Raw genomic sequence first — 18,112 nt, 5'->3', positions numbered from 1 at the left:
GTACTTCCTGTTATAGGTGGCGCTGTATTTCAAGATGGATGCCACCATGGAACAGGTGCGACCAAATATACACTGTTTTTCTTCAAAGCCTGTAAAATGTTTAATCAGTTTAGTTTGGTTTTAATAATGACTTGTCATATAGAGTTAATTTTAAATGAGAGTTCTTGTAGTTACTGTTCAGTTTTGTAAGACTTTGTGCAGGTATTTTGCATCGATAGGTACGACCACGAGAACGCTGGGTCTACTTTCATTTTGAAACTATTTGCATTGTAAGGCTTTTCTACCAACACAAATACTTTAGAAGGCTTTATTTATTCATTTGACTTATGTATATGATCAAATCTGGTTATGTGCTTTAGGCTAAGAAACAAAACGTATGACATGCAAACTGAAACACCTGAAAATCACTTGGTAGTGTAAAAGAATTGGGCCTTTGTGGCTTGTAATTGTAAACAACGATCTTTGTCTTTCATCTTACAAAGCATGCGTCTTCGGATCAATTTAGTAGTCATGGATGATCATACCAGAGACCAACCAGTCACTTAACCTAAAGTTTAATCATGTGAAAGCACATGGCATGAACATGTTTTCCGGTTCAGTCAAATTGGAACATAGTTATAGTATATCAATTGTAATATTACAAGACTTTGTCCTGATAAACAACAGTAGCAGTGAATGCAACTTATTTGGTTGGTTGATTGTAACATCAGATACCAAATGTAACTGCCAACACAAATTCATTTTCCTGTAAAACTTTTTGACAGAACCAAAAACAAACTTCTACACATGGTTTTATTTCTGTTAGGTCACCAGGAGTATGTTTTTCACTGACCAAACAGGCATAGTGGTAAATTATCACACCAACTTTTCACCCAAATGACAAGGGTCCCACTCCCTGGTCCCTGGAAAATGTATGTGGTCACTTGCCGGATCATCAGAATTTTTACTGAGTCCCTAGTGTCCTTAAAACCCTTCTCATCCTGTCCAACAAGGATGATCCATATGAAGTTGATTAAGCTGGTTTAGCAATTATTTGCCAAAGGAAAAATGTCACCATTAAGCCAAAGGTGAAATATAGGTATTACTATGTCAACGGCTTTGTCATCACAAAAGTTTTTTGCAATAACTTGAGTTCACTCTGGCCGATTAAGCTCAAACTTCATACAGTGCTTCCTTACCAAAAGATTGGTTCTTATGCGGTAACTTGAGTTTCTGTGGACAATTATACTCAAACTGCATGCAATGCTTCCTTACCAAAGCAGCCTGCTTGGGATTGCTTTTCAGGTTTGAAGGTCAAAGGTCAAGGTCAGTGTGACTGTAAAAAGAAAATTAATTTTGTGTTATTACTTGAGTTTTCTTTGGACAATTAAACTCAAACTTCATTCAATGCTTCTTAACCATTGCGACCTGTTTGAGATTGTTTTTCAGGTAGGTTGTTCCTGTTTCTGCCATATTTGGAGCAAATCAGTATGTTTTGAAAAAAATTCTAATTCTGTGCATAATTGTGATTTACAGATCTATCCTTGGGATTCAGTTCCCTTCAACACTATGCATTTGATCTGCAAATTTATTCATCACATCTCAAACAAATGGACAAATTATATAAATGGAATGAATACAATGAATATCTATAGCCATTGTTCCATAAAACTCATCTTCAGGTACCTTGCTGGTCAGGCGACACATCCACTTGCGTGGAATTTTGTTTACCATAGTGTTGATAAAAACTTGGGAACCAGATTAGGTACTAAAGTATTATCTAAGAATCATATAGTTATTGATTGCTATATAATTTTCATGAATTTGCATTAAATTCAGACCTTGTTGATTGTAATTTGTTTACATAGATTTTTGATTGATATATGCTGAAAATTGTAATAGTAATATTAAACTTGCAAACATTTGGATAGAGGTTGGAAAATCAAAGGTAAATATCCAAATTTCACTATATCAACACTACTTTTTCTTCACTTATTAATAGACATGATTCAGTCAAATTTTACTTTAACTGACATCAGCATAAATGGCATCGTAATTTGTACATAATGTACTGAATATGTTTATGTTTCAGATTGAATCATTTGCTAACGACGACAATACCACAGCTGATATTATCTCTTGTCTAGAGAAATGTGGCTGCTGTCCAAGATGCATATTTAGATTTCTGGGAGAGAAGAATGCTTCAAGCTTTAAATGTTATCCTGGGGTATAAAATTTTGTTTTCATTTCACTTTGGACACTTTTTGTAAGCAATGGTGAGGTGTCACTTTAAATTCAAATTCAGGAGATTGTCTAATTAATGAAATACCATTTGTTTGTAATTCTTATTAATACAAATATAGATTTTTTACTCGGGCATGCTGGAGAAATACATTATATACAGCATGTAACCCTGGTAAAACACTAGTCACAATATACAGCTTGACTAGAGAGAACTTCTCTTTAAATTGATCTATTGAGCATCAAACTAATTAGCCAGACTATTAAGACTTCTGTTACACACACACACATATATACATTTATCATTACAGAAGATATTTAATTCTGAAATATAACTTGTGTTTTTTTAAATGTTACATGGAAATGAATATAGGTATTACTTTATTTAATGCCATTTAAACATTTGTTTTTTTGCAGTCAATAACCGAGGTCCTAAGTGACATGAAGAAGAAATCTTCAACTCAAACAGAAACAGAAGCCAGTGATAAAACAGATATAGATTTCAGTCTAAGTGATGGTCAAACTTGTCCAGCCTGTCTTGGAATATTACAACAATATCTGGACAAACCATTTTTAACAAAGGTATGGTTACTTGATATTTGAGAGCAAGAACAAAGGGCATAATTATAATGATGGAAAGAAACTTGCAAAGAAAAAAGGAAGAAGAAAAAAATGATTCCTCAGCAAAATCTAAAGAAACATATGATATGACAGATTATGCATGGATATGTAAAATTAGCATCCATAATCAGCATTGTCAGAAGTGTTCCATATTTGTATTTATGACATCTGGTAGTGAATCGTACTAAATTGTTCAGAAGTTTTATGTACTGGCATCAAATTAATAAAAATAAATAAAATCAAAGGAACAAAAACTGATCCAACACTTTTATCTGTGAATTATGAATGAATCAAAATGAAAGAGCAAAAAATGGGAGGTAATTAGAAGCCAGAACTTTTTCCAGCTTTTCCAAGTAAAATACAATTTGTGTAATGGCAATCACCATTGTGATTTTAACTGGTGTACTTACTACATAACATAAACAGTGGTGTAGATTGTCATGAACTTGATACCTTTTGATGTTATTAAATCAAATATTTGAGTCCAGGACTAATGCTTTTGTCATGGGTCTCACTCAGATTTTTAAAATCTGCTTTAACTCATTGCAATTTTTGAAATGGTGCTCTGGACTCACCAGGATAATAATGAATTTATGATACGCTATAGGTAAACATTTCAATTTTCATGAACATATGCTCAACATTCTATAAGCTAGACAATTCTACCACACAGTACATTGTGTTGATTTTTTTTGTATCTTTCTTTAGATAAGAGATTTTGTGACAGAAGCTGATTATGAGTATAAAAGTTTCCTTTGTTCCCTGACTGTGCCGGTGTGTGTCCTTATACGAGAGGTAAGTAGACCAGACTCTACTGTACTTCTGGGTGTCCTTATACAAGAGGTAAGTAGATCAGAGTCTACTGTACTTCTGGGTGTCCTTATACAAGAGGTAAGTAGATCAGAGTCTACTGTACTTCTGGGTGTCCTTATACAAGAGGTAAGTAGATCAGAGTCTACTGTACTTCTGGGTGTCCTTATACAAGAGGTAAGTAGATCAGAGTCTACTGTACTTCTGGGTGTCCTTATACAAGAGGTAAGTAGGCCAGAGTCTACTGTACTTCTGGGTGTCCTTATACAAGAGGTAAGTAGATCAGAGTCTACTGTACTTCTGGGTGTCCTTATACAAGAGGTAAGTAGATCAGAGTCTACTGTACTTCTGGGTGTCCTTATACAAGAGGTAAGTAGATCAGAGTCTACTGTACTTCTGGGTGTCCTTATACAAGAGGTAAGTAGATCAGAGTCTACTGTACTTCTGGGTGTCCTTATACAAGAGGTAAGTAGTAGAGTCTACTGTACTTCTGGGTGTCCTTAGAGGTGTCCTTATACAAGAGGTAGTAGATCAGAGTCTACTGTACTTCTGGGTGTCCTTATACAAGAGGTAAGTAGATCAGAGTCTACTGTACTTCTGGGTGTCCTTATACAAGAGGTAAGTAGAACAGAGTCTACTGTACTTCTGGGTGTCCTTATACAAGAGGTAAGTAGATCAGAGTCTACTGTACTTCTGGGTGTCCTTATACAAGAGGTAAGTAGGCCAGAGTCTACTGTACTTCTGGGTGTCCTTATACAAGAGGTAAGTAGATCAGAGTCTACTGTACTTCTGGGTGTCCTTATACAAGAGGTAAGTAGAGGTAAGAGTCTACTGTACTTCTGGGTGTCCTTATACAAGAGGTAAGTAGGCCAGAGTCTACTGTACTTCTGGGTGTCCTTATACAAGAGGTAAGTAGATCAGAGTCTACTGTACTTCTGGGTGTCCTTATACAAGAGGTAAGTAGGCCAGAGTCTACTGTACTTCTGGGTGTCCTTATACAAGAGGTAAGTAGGCCAGAGTCTACTGTACTTCTGGGTGTCCTTATACAAGAGGTAAGAGTCTACTGTACTTCTGGGTGTCCTTAGAGGTAAGTAGGCCAGAGTCTACAGTAGATCAGATGTCTACTGTCTACTGTACTTCTGGGTGTCCTTATACAAGAGGTAAGTAGGCCAGAGTCTACTGTACTTCTGGGTGTCCTTATACAAGAGGTAAGTAGGCCAGAGTCTACTGTACTTCTGGGTGTCCTTATACAAGAGGTAAGTAGGCCAGAGTCTACTGTACTTCTGGGTGTCCTTATACAAGAGGTAAGTAGGCCAGAGTCTACTGTACTTCTGGGTGTCCTTATACAAGAGGTAAGTAGGCCAGAGTCTACTGTACTTCTGGGTGTCCTTATACAAGAGGTAAGTAGGCCAGAGTCTACTGTACTTCTGGGTGTCCTTATACAAGAGGTAAGTAGGCCAGAGTCTACTGTACTTCTGGGTGTCCTTATACAAGAGGTAAGTAGGCCAGAGTCTACTGTACTTCTGGGTGTCCTTATACAAGAGGTAAGTAGATCAGAGTCTACTGTACTTCTGGGTGTCCTTATACAAGAGGTAAGTAGATCAGAGTCTACTGTAGTCTACTGTACTTCTGGGTGTCCTTATACAAGAGGTAAGGTGGGTGTCCTTATACAAGAGGTAAGTAGGCCAGAGTCTACTGTACTTCTGGGTGTCCTTATACAAGAGGTAAGTAGGCCAGAGTCTACTGTACTTCTGGGTGTCCTTATACAAGAGGTAAGTAGGCCAGAGTCTACTGTACTTCTGGGTGTCCTTATACAAGAGGTAAGTAGATCAGAGTCTACTGTACTTCTGGGTGTCCTTATACAAGAGGTAAGAGGTCTACTGTACTTCTGGGTGTCCTTATACAAGAGGTAAGTAGGCCAGAGTCTACTGTACTTCTGGGTGTCCTTATACAAGAGGTAAGTAGATCCTAGACTTCTGGGTGTCCTTATACAAGAGGTAAGTACTTGGGTGTCTTATACAAGAGGTAAGGGTGTCCTTATACAAGAGGTAAGTAGGCCAGAGTCTACTGTACTTCTGGGTGTCCTTATACAAGAGGTAAGTAGATCAGAGTCTACTGTACTTCTGGGTGTCCTTATACAAGAGGTAAGTAGGCCAGAGTCTACTGTACTTCTGGGTGTCCTTATACAAGAGGTAAGTAGGCCAGAGTCTACTGTACTTCTGGGTGTCCTTATACAAGAGGTAAGTAGATCAGAGTCTACTGTACTTCTGGGTGTCCTTATACAAGAGGTAAGTAGATCAGAGTCTACTGTACTTCTGGGTGTCCTTATACAAGAGGTAAGTAGATCAGAGTCTACTGTACTTCTGGGTGTCCTTATACAAGAGGTAAGTAGGCCAGAGTCTACTGTACTTCTGGGTGTCCTTATACAAGAGGTAAGTAGTCCAGAGTCTACTGTACTTCTGGGTGTCCTTATACAAGAGGTAAGTAGGCCAGAGTCTACTGTACTTCTGGGTGTCCTTATACAAGAGGTAAGTAGGCCAGAGTCTACTGTACTTCTGGGTGTCCTTATACAAGATACAAGGTAAGTAGATACAAGAGGTAAGTCAGAGTCTACTGTACTTCTCAAGAGGTGTAGGTGTACTTCTGGGTGTCTTATACAAGAGGTAAGTAGGCTCTACTGTACTTCTGGGTGTCCTTATACAAGAGGTAAGTAGGCCAGAGTACTTCTACCTTATACAAGAGGTACTCTACTGGGTGTCCTTATACAAGAGGTAAGTAGGCAGAGTCTACTGTACTTCTGGGTGTCCTTATACAAGAGGTAAGTAGGCCAGAGTCTACTGTACTTCTGGGTGTCCTTATACAAGAGGTAAGTAGGCCAGAGTCTACTGTACTTCTGGGTGTCCTTATACAAGAGGTAAGTAGGCCAGAGTCTACTGTACTTCTGGGTGTCCTTATACAAGAGGTAAGTAGGCCAGAGTCTACTGTACTTCTGGGTGTCCTTATACAAGAGGTAAGTAGATTCTGGGTGTCCTTATACAAGAGGTAAGTAGGCCAGAGTCTACTGTACTTCTGGGTGTCCTTATACAAGAGGTAAGTAGGCCAGAGTCTATTCTACTCTACCTGTGTACGTTCTTATACAAGAAGTAAGAGTACAATGAAAAGAAGACTCTTTTTACTAATGTCCTTAACTGTGTTCCTGATGACAGTGAAATATTTCATTCATTAAATAATCATTCTGACAGTAGTACCACTTGTAAGTATAGTATAGTAGATAGTGCTGTAACATATTTTCAGGTTTACATGTATAGATAATGAAATTAACCAGGGTTTTTTTTCATTTTGTATTTTTTTCTATAATACAGTATGACAATATCAAAGAATTAATTAGGAGCATGTAATGAGAGCCAGTTTATCTTGAAGAGGTCAGATAATATAAATTACCAAATAAGATAAGATTTCCTTGCTGTCTTCGATTATCATACTCAATCTATGAGGACTTTTTTCTTTTACAGAGAGCTGTTTTAGTTTACCTACGAGACAAATTCAAGTAAGTTCCTCTTTTATGCACATCTTACCTTTTCTCCATTTTTAAAATAATTCATTGACAACTGATTGGTGTAGAATTCTGCTGCTTTTTTTCTTTGTAATTAAATTTTAATTTGATAAATTGAATCCTACACTGCAATAGACACTATTTCTGAGGCTCTTGTTTATGGTGCACATATCATGACCTACATGTATTGTTTAGAAATTCCACTTAAAATATCAACAAACCTAGTTGCATTTTTAAATTTGATATGATCTTTTATGTTCTGTATAGGTCAGTGTATGAGAGTGTGACTGAGTCAGACATCGCACGAGTCAAGGATGTCTGGAAGTGGACAGCGGGGCCATTGTTGGGAGATTCTTTAGGGGTACCATTTGATCAAAAGGTAAAGACATTAAAGACCAGTATTATTCTACGATATGTAAAATTTTCAATTTCTATTTTTAAAATTTGTATAGAAATATCGTTTATTAACATTTCATCTATAAAGGATCATTTTGAAACTGAGAAAATTCAAATATTACTTGTAGTTATAGTAAAAAGATTATGATTTCGACTCCACAAAGCATACTTGTCTAAGTGTGTGGTATCAAGTGTCATATAGTGATAGTAGTAAATTCAAAGAAATGTCTTTTCATTTTTATTAACAACTGAAAAAAACTTAAATTCTAGTATACTATTGTAAAGAAATTTTTTCTATTTCTTGCAGAGTAATTTTGATATTGCTATCATGTTCAACTATCCGAGGACTTTCAAGGAATGTGAGATTTTGTAAGTTTTTGTATATCTCATTTCAATTCAATACACATATTTGTATTTTTGAAATATCACATGTTGTCTTACCAGTCACAACTGATCCAGTGGAGTCATTCTTTAGCAACCACTAAACTGGTTGTCCCACTCTCCATTTGTCATTTGTAGGAAAAAAGTTACCATTTTTATCCCCTAATAAGCCCATGGCTGGTAATAAGCCCACCCATATTTTGTTACAGGTTCAGGATTTTTGATAGCTTAATCAGAAGTGGATCACCTTAGGTGAAGATCTGAGATATATGGTTTGATTCCTACCTTCTAACCTGGATAGCAAACAAACATACAAAGTATTACTGATCAGTAGACACACAATACAAATACAAATTCATTAATGATGGTAAGGATAGTTGAAATTTCAAGAAAAAGCTTCCAAAATATTGCATCTTCAGATTTTTAGGAAGCACATCACCAAAAACCAAAACGAAAAGCAAATAAAAAATTCATTGTATTTTGTCCCTAGATACACCTCATTGTGTTATTTTTGTCTCATTATATCTATTTGTGAAAGTTGTTGATTTCATGAATTGGCTTATATTCTCAGTCTTGATTACCAACCAGAAGTGTTTAAAAGAAGAAAATTTAAGAGGGTAAGTGATTTTAAAATCAATGCGGTTTTTTTTTGTATCCCTTAACCATTGAACAGCAAATTTTAAACTTGCAAATGTGATTAAAAAGTTCAAATTATTAAAAGAAAACTTAATTGATTTATTTATTGTGATGTAGATTAACATAGATGTATATAACATGTTAATTGTCGATTTGTTTAGTATGTACCAGGTAACATAGGCCTGTGTTGAATTTTTGAGTTGATGTTGAAAATCACTGAAATTCCTCATTACAATTTTTGTCAAATATACAAACATGTAATATCAGAGTGTACCCTCAATGTAAAGGTCACTTGAGGTCAAAGGTTAACTCTAAACCATGGTTCCATGTTTCCTAGCAATACTTTGTATTGTACAAATCTTTTATTCATAGATAAGGTCAAGGTTACCTGTTAGCCACACAATTGTAAAACCTTTCTGGACTTTTCTTTAACATTCAAAAGTCAAGGTCACATCTTATTTTTGATTTCAGACGTTTGAGGATACATTTAATGAGGAGTTAAATATGAAATGATGTTAGTATTTATATGAAAAATAATTTCGAAGTTATTCAAAGTGGCTTGATGAAAGTTTATATAGAAATCAACAGTAGTAGGAAATCTATTGTCTGGTGGGATAGGGTGCCAATTGTCTGTAGGAAAGAGGTAATTGTGGATCTGTAAAAATAGTTGATTGCGGGGCAATAAGGAGAATTAATTTTGGTTCTGTGTTAGTCCACAGATGATTTCCTCAATAAATATGTAAGTCTTTAAAAGAAGATGACCATGGCAACATCCAACAGGCTTATGGCTGTAATACAAAGTCTGTTTAGTGTCTGATGATGATATGAATCGTCTTCAGCTGGTTGTGTGAACATTGACAGTAGAGGACATACAATGTAACAGTTCTTGATAAGAAGATACAATAGTAATCTGTGTAAAGATAATTTTTCTGTTTGTTACAGGGACAAGGAGAGCTGTTCAACAGAGTTAATGTGGCCAAGGCACTGAAAGACATGTCGGATAAAGAACTCAGAACGTAAGAATTTTAGAACATCTGGTAATTGTTTATTGATTAAAAAAATAAATGGCCAACAACTAGCCGTCTTTTGATTTGACTGTAAAAAATTATTATTGTTATCTTTCAGTATCCCTGATCTTTCGAGCATTTCTTTTTGTCCCTTGTTCATGTTCAGTTTCAAGACTGCTGGGGAAAAACAAACTGGCGGAAAGGTGGCCATCTTGAATCTTGTTAGTTTAGGTGATCAGAATCACCCCTATTTATTAGTAATTTATGTAGGTTCTACCTCGTAGAACCTAGTTGTGCATGTTGAATTTTGAGAATGATCAGGGAAAGAAAATGGCATCCTATGGCCGTCTTGGATTTTAAAAATTAAAATTTGTTGTTGCTACATTTGTTGCAGAAATGAACAGATCATTCTTCAAAGATTTTCCATATAAGCCTCTATGTACTTATTTAAGTATGTTTTGTCGTTGAGGTTGATGAGAAAAGCTAATCATGTATACTAAAATGTATAATAATTTGTATTACAGAGCATTTCAGGTTCCACCTACCATACCTAAAGTACTGTGTGAGTGTGAGGCTATTCACTGTACAAGGGAACCTTTGTATATTGCTGGTAAGTAATGTTTGTGTCAAGATAATGACTGAATATATCACCTTTCATCGTGATTTCTATAAAGTCATTAAAGCCTTGTGGAGGTTTTAATTTTTGTTGATTTTGTTGTTACTTTTAATCCAGAGAAAATTAGCATTTGTTGAATTATCGTTTCATATTCTAAATATTATTTATCAACAAAATCAAGGTGTGGCAAAATAGCAATCCATGAACAAATGCACAAATTGAGCCACACAAAAACATGATTTTTTTAATTCTTATATAGGTCAGCTATTGTTGTAATACAGATGTTACATGTAATGATGCAAGTTCTCTCAGTACTCTTATTTACTGTATTTGATCATGTAATAAGCCAAGAGTCAACATATTACATTTGACTCAAAGTTGGGGATGATTATACGAAAGGACAATAAGCCTAGTAAGCTAACAATGACCTTGTCACTCAAAGTAAGCGGATGATCATATGACAGGACAATAAGCCTAGTAAGCTAAAAATGACCTTGTCACTCAAAGTAAGCGGATGATCATATGACAGGACAATAAGCCTAGTAAGCTAACAATGACCTTGTCACTCAAAGTAAGCGGATGATCATATGACAGGACAATAAGCCTAGTAAGCTAACAATGACCTTGTTACTCAAATTCAGGGGATAGGCTTATGTAAGCTAACTAATTAATTCTTACTCAAAGTCGGGGATGAACTTACGACAGGACAATAAGCCTAGTAGGATAACATTGAGTGGGCTTATTACCAGGGATTGACTTCATGCTGGATAAATACAGCAGCTTTGTAATTTTGTCAGTTGACTGATGTTTACAGGTAGGTATAACAAGTATAATCGCTCACTCAGTCAGACGCCATGGTTTGTGGATGGTGTACGTAAGAGTGAATCGTCAGTGGAGGAGAGGATCTGTGATCACCTCAAGAAATATTTCAAATATTCAGGTAATTTTTTTACATTGCATTAAGTGTAAAAATATTGTTTCATATGTTATCGACTTATGCTCATTGTAAAAATAAACATTAATCAGAAATAAGGTTATGAAATATTACATTATTTTGTTGGAAATATGATGATTGAGAAAATTTGAATAATGAAAAAAAAAAAAAAAATGTTACTTTATATAGAGGGTGGGGTGTGTAAAGGGGATATGATAGCTCAGATGGTAGAGCATCTGGCTTTGCAACCACAGGTTACGAACTGAGGTGTTTGGTTTGAGATCACTACCAAGCCAGGTCTGTTTTTCTCTGAAAACTGAAAAATGGAATGGTCTGTACTGAGATTCGCTGTATGTGTATCCTTGAACTGTTAATAGCTAGGCCCAACCAACACATATTCTCCTGTGCATTTCATGTCCTATGAAGTTAGGTTCTAGTGCTTTGCATTTACAGATTCCAAATTCTCGGCATCGGGTCGTGAGGATGTTGATGTACTCATGCTTGGAACAGGTAAGTGCTGTTGGAGACAGTTGTAGTACTATAAATAGAAGAATCATTGACTTTCATAATAACAGAAAATAATTATGGTTTTACATACCATCTTTATTCCTTGAAGGCCCCTTGTGTGGCTTATATGTGGACAAAAAAAATGTAAAAAAAAAAAAGCAGAAGCGTACCAGTATACCAGTACCACAGGTACTTGTGGACTCAATTTCAATGTTACTTAATGATGAATAACCACACAACAGCTTTATTACAAGAGGCCCAGAAAGCCTGTATCTCACATGTGGATATTTAAGTTAATAATGAAAACTTAACATTTCTTTGCATGGAAAGCATTTCCCCTGATGAGATTTATCTCACTGATACAGCTTCAAATTCCCTAGGGGTTGGGACAGAGATCAGTTGTTTATCTCTTGATGTCCAGCAATGCTATTAAGTTACGAAATGATTAATCTCAATGGCGTTAAAGGTATAATGTGTCCTGGGGTGGAACCAGACTCAAAAACTTATTATAAGCTCAGCAATGCTATAGCTACTCGGTTTCTGTTTCAAATCCAAAGATCCAAATGGATTGTTGGTGATGCAAAGCAATGATATAAAAATGAACTAATCATCTTGGGGGTTAGATTTCCTCTGTTAAGCCCACCTATCTAACCCCAGGTGGCCGAGACCCACTATTTATACAAACTGATTTCCCTTCACCCAAGCATGCTTCAGACCAATTTTGGACAATATCCTGCAATTCCCTAAGAACAAGATAGATTTTAAAGAAATTGATAGATTTTCCCTATTGGGTCCTGCCCTTCAGCCCTATGGGGCTGAGACCCACCAATTATACAAAACTGATTTTCCTTAATTTTCCCTATTAGGCCCCACCCCTTTAGTCCTAGGAGTTTAATGACCATTTTCACTGTTTTCACTAGTAAAATATGATGGGGAAAATACAGTTATCTCCCTTTATTTTTGAAACCAGAAGGAAAGCAATACTAAATATTAAATTGATAAATTTACCTGACAGGTCGACCGTTTGTTGTGGAGTTATTGGACCCTCATAAAGTTACTTTCTCTAAGGCAGCTATTTACAACATACAGAAGGTAAATAACTATCTCAATCTACTGTTCTTCAGATGTTTCAGCCCCTTCCAATTTTATCTGTGGGAGAATTTCACATAATAATCTTTGTAAAAGTCCCAGGATGATTCTATTGTATTGATACTTAAAACAACATAATTTCTTACTGAATAATTACCGTAATGAAATATTTTGATATAAACCAATTTTGAGAAAAAAGACATAACAGTTAGGTTTTTAATTTGAAGAATATTGATAAAAGTAATATATTTATGGGGTTGAAGCAAGTTTTGCTCAGGTAAAAAATGCATTTGTGTGAAAAAAGAATCATAATTCAAGAAGAGATTGCATGAATTAAAAGTTTTGTTGTCTTTGTTTATAGGAAATAAATGCTGCTTCCTCAGAGGTACAAGTGAGAGATTTACAAATAGTTCCCAAGTAAGTTCATTAACTCACTGCTCTGGTAGAGGTTAGTTCATGGGGAACAACTCTGTGTTCAGCAATAAATAGGAGCATTGATATACACATATACTTATTAATTTTTATTATTTGTTATGTACTGGTGTGTAAATTGCATTTTTTTACAGATATTTTAGAGCCTCAAGTTGAAATATTTGTTTAAAAAATACAGTTTTCAGACCAGTAAACAACAAAAGAGAAAAACTATTTCTTATATTCACAGTTTGACATTTTTCCATTTACGCTTATAAAAATGTAACACTTGTCATTCATTGCTCTGACAGAATAGCCTGATATTTAATGGAAGAGAAAAACATCTGATTCCAATTCAGCAGGAAAGGTTGTCAGATACCATGCCTACCAAAAGCATAATATCAGGGCCCAATAGAGAATACACACTGGAAATGTAAATATATACATACATGTAATCTACATTTTCTGTTTTGATTCAGTATGAACATATTTATTTGGTATTTGATTTTGCATTGTTTTTTAATTAGATGTTAAAAGGAGTACTATCTCCTGTGTGTTTGTAGAGACCAGCTGCCCAAAGTAATAGAATTAAATTTACTTCCCCAATTATTCACTTGAGGCATTTTTGAAAATTAAATGCCATGATATATATGTCTTTTTGTGAATTGTCTATCCTCACCATCTTATTTGATGGCCCTGAAACCATATAACAAATGTTTGGGTGGTGTATTGGTAATACAATAGCCTTTTACCTAGACACCTGGAGTTTGATTCCCAAAGTAAACGTAAAAAGATATGGGGTTACCTGCTTGACTATGTGGGTTTTCTACAGGTGGTTTTCTCCCATAGTAAGACCCCTCATGCACTTCCATCCAGGAGAACAATCATGAACAATATAAGAGGCCCATGGGTATTAATCATCATCTGACTATAAAGACTTGTATGGCATTGAGGCCAAATGGGCCTGAAATGCTCACCTGTTCTACAGCATGGAAAGAAGGCTTTGTTGGTTAATCAAGTCAGTATATGTAAACTTAGAATCCGATTCCTACACAAATACCATGACCCAGAACCTATTGCAGAAGTAAATATATTTGAACATTTGGTATATCAGTATTATGCTGCAGACCCAATATCAGCCCGTTTCACAATTGCTGTAAAATAAATTGATTATAAGTTAAGTTAATAAAACCTAGAAGTAGGATACAAGATCCACAGGGATATACATTTCTTATATTGTGTATTTCATGTGATTTGTGTCACAGAGAGGCAACAAACAACCTGAAAGAAGGAGAGATGGAGAAGACAAAGACATACTCAGCCTTCTGCTGGAGTGCAGAAGTGCTGGCACAGGAGAAATTGGAGGAATTAGGCGCTATGAAAGTAAGGACAGTTCTTGGGGCACTAGACAGGGAAATCCCTTGCACCACTCTATGCTACAGTTTTTTCTGTCTAGCCTGATTTGGGCTGGAAACCCATGCTATACTCTGCATAAATCAGCTTCAAGGATATTCAGAGTTTTCCATTGTGTTTTTCTTCTGCATCTGGAATATGAGAGAGTGAAAATTTTCAGATGGCAATATATCAGTCAGTATATTTAATGAAACACTGAGAATTTTTAGTGTCTCTACATGACAAGGTTATGTTGGTAATAATTTTGTTTGTTTTTACTCGACAGAATGTTGTGTTACAACAGAAAACACCCATCAGAGTCCTACACAGGTGAGTTTGCTATCAAAGCTCTGAATTTTGACCTGCGTAGCATGACAAAAACAAGAGACCCAAGGGCCTTAATGGTCAGCTTAGTCACAATGCTTCTTGTAACTTGTCATAGAAATGATTTTGTTAAAAACATAATATAAGTTTAACTATATTGTACACATAATGCAAATGTAAATTGTGGTACATTAACTGCTGTCCCAAGTTTGAATTAAAAGAAATTACGCTCAAGATTTGAATTTTTCTAAATAAAATCTTCCATCAAGGAACAGTAGAACATCTTTGAAATTTCAGTTGATTTAACTGATTTTTAGCCCCACCCAACAGTACCTTGGGGTCAACTGAGGTCTATATGTTCATCTCATCAAACAGTCATCTTAAACTAATAATTCTAACCAGGTTTGAACTAATTCCAACAGAAAATAAATAATATTCAAAAATGTGATTTTCCTTTATAAACTATAGTAAACTTTACCCCCTCCCTTGGGGTAAAGGTTAGACCCTGCAGTCATGAAATTTACATTTGAGAAGAAGATTTTGATAGTTTCAATCAATTTGACCTTATTGGCCCCACCCCTCAGGCTCCTTGGGGTTAGGGATCATACCATTTACAATTTTCGTGCACCTGTAGCCATGCAAAGTTGTTATGAAATCTCATTGAAATCAGTTAAGGAGTTTTCCAGAAGAAGTTGGAAGTGTTAAAAGTTTACAGGGCAGGACACACAATACATAATGCCGGACAAAAGGAGACTTTGTCTCAAGTCACCTAATAAGACTTCAGCATGACACCCCTCATTTTAAGTATCACCTCATGATATAAAATCAGAAATATTCTTCTATTTTGGGACAGAACTTACACTCGTGGTCCCATTGTAACTTTACAGTACCATTGTGAAAGCACTGATTCAATGTTATATAAAATGTGTTGATTTTCAGACGTCCGTTGGCTACAAGGGAGAGAACTGTGTACACGATGTCTGCTGAGAGGGTTGATGACCACCATTTTAAACTAAACCTTGAAACACAAGCTGGGACGTATCCTTGATGTGTTGTAGTATTCAGTACCAGCATTGCTATTCTACATTACATGTTTGTCTTTTCTTGTCTTCATATAGGCTGTTAAAATTTCAAACGTTTAAATTTTCTTGAAAATGCCAGGTATAAATATGATCTTATCGTTGTAAAGCCATGTGAGATAATAATTTAAAAAGTGAGCAAGTTTGAACCCTTAACATAGACAGGTATATAAAAGAGTTTGTTCATGGTGATTTTGGCCGTACAACTCCGAACATGAGCACATTGACGGGGACGGAATGTGATATTCTACAGCTTGATGTACTAGTAAGTTCCCTGATAGTCCTGCCTAAAGGGATCATCACAAAAAGTTGTCGTGATTAAATTAATGAAAGCTGTCATAGTTTCGATACACTTTGGGACTCCATTATGAAAAGCTATTTGTGCCATCTTGCTGCATATTTTTCTAGTTAAAGCTTAATACTCTCTCCACCCCCTGCCTTCCCCTCCCCTCCTTTCCCCTTTCCCTTTCCCTCCTTTCCCCTTCCCTCAGGGATATTCTGCACAAGTGATGATTTCTCGCGAGGCTTTTAAAGAAAAATGTGCAAAATCATCTACGGTACTTATGTTCCTAAGGAATTTGTATGCCTCCATTCACCATCTAAACAAACATGTGGTGTTCAGTTTGTGGAAAGTCTTTATAGATCTAGCTAGATCCATTTACAAATGTTTGCGTAGCTCTGATTGTGTCACAACTATTTTACATTGCTTTAAGTCAAACAGAATGAGATATCTGAGTAAAATATAAAATCAACAAAAAATAAGTACAGCAGCAGAAAATTTAATGAACAAATACACTCTTGTGTACGTACTTAATACCGGGTACTCTGCATGAAATCCGGTCAGCTTTCACTTCCAGATTTCCTGATGTGCTTTTTTAAGGCAGTTTGGCTGGAAATATTCCCACCAATTTTGCCTATCCATACTGACCACAGCAGAGATATTTTGATGCTAACAATAGTTTTAAAAGTCATTAGAAAAGTTCTTAAAGGTACAGAATTGTCATAAATTTTGTAACTTGAGTAGAATATGCCTTTAATATCTGTACAGTAAAGGTTGTTCAAGTAATGTGTGTAAAGGAATTTGTTTTTTAAACATTTTAAGAAAATTATTGGATATCAGGTGTAAGTAGAAGGATTCTTTTTTCTGTTTTTGATGCTGGTACAAAATGTAATCCTTTCATTTCTGCTTCATCTTCAAATAGCATCCACCATTAATGGCTTTCTGTTTTTCAGTCTGTGCTATTGGACTGGCCCGAGTCTATCGAGGACAGGTGATACAGAGTGTTTTATAGGACTGAATTTTAAAGTGATGCAGCAATGCTATGTACTGCTGATAAATGCTTGTCTGCAAAGGTGACATTCACAGTGAATCAAAATTATGTTGCCTCGGAAACAGCAATACCAAGAAATAAAACACTGATAGAATTTCAGTTTTAAAACAAATGAAATAAAATCAGCATTACTAATGATTCCTCGCTTAAGTTTGTTTTTGAGTTGTATTCTTAATTCAATATGGCTGCCTTTGTCCATCTTGGATTTCATACAAGCACATTTCTTGACAAACATGTAGTATTGTTAAGGAATACAAACAACTCTTTTACATTCCTGTTCATTTCCTGGAAACATCCTAGGTTATTCGTTGTGTAATGAAAAATTACAATATACATTCAATTGTGCAAATAGATTTTACATTGTTGTATAAAAACAAACCCAGATACGGAAATTATACAATAGTTGTCTAATCGGAATGCCACTGAAAATAAAGCTTCAAAGAAATCAGATGAAAAAGACTACAGGGCTGGAAAAAAATTCTTCTTCAAATTCCAAATCCAAACCAAGTTTTTAGGAGATTAGGTAAACTCCAAGAGAAAATGAACAAGACTACACATCCCCATAATACTGACGTTTATCTGTGAGACTGTACCTGGTAACGGGAAGGGCCGCAGAGATGGACATCTGGACTACACATCCCCATAACACTGACAATCATCTGTGATACTGTACCTGGTAACAGGAAGAGTCACAGAGATGAAAAAAACTGACTACACATCCCCAGAACACTGACGTTCATCTGTGAGACTGTACCTGGTAACAGGAAGAGTCACAGAGATGAAAAAAACTGACTACACATCACCA

The 18,112-nt window shown here is 35.7% G+C and overlaps 1 protein-coding gene across 1 annotated transcript; it reads left to right on the top strand.

The window, feature by feature from the left end:
• The first annotated feature begins 34 nt into the window (after positions 1-34).
• On the top strand, positions 35-17,445 carry LOC132549983 (tRNA pseudouridine synthase Pus10-like). Its single transcript, XM_060213977.1, has 19 exons — positions 35-55; positions 2,072-2,206; positions 2,638-2,802; positions 3,550-3,636; positions 7,164-7,198; positions 7,472-7,583; positions 7,908-7,969; positions 8,553-8,598; positions 9,560-9,633; positions 10,149-10,234; positions 11,055-11,180; positions 11,628-11,684; positions 12,697-12,773; positions 13,132-13,187; positions 14,447-14,564; positions 14,860-14,903; positions 15,837-15,935; positions 16,142-16,241; positions 17,210-17,445. The coding sequence occupies exons 1-19, from the start codon at positions 35-37 to the stop codon at positions 17,249-17,251; spliced, it is 1,542 nt and encodes a 513-aa protein (XP_060069960.1). The 3' UTR covers positions 17,252-17,445.
• The last annotated feature ends 667 nt before the right edge of the window (positions 17,446-18,112 follow it).

The sequence above is a fragment of the Ylistrum balloti genome, unplaced genomic scaffold, assembly GCF_031769215.1.
Source record: "Ylistrum balloti isolate Yb309-2 unplaced genomic scaffold, AGI_CSIRO_Ybal_v1 Utg370094, whole genome shotgun sequence".
NCBI lineage: Eukaryota > Metazoa > Mollusca > Bivalvia > Pectinida > Pectinidae > Ylistrum > Ylistrum balloti.
This window is presented reverse-complemented; position numbering and strand designations above follow the sequence as displayed.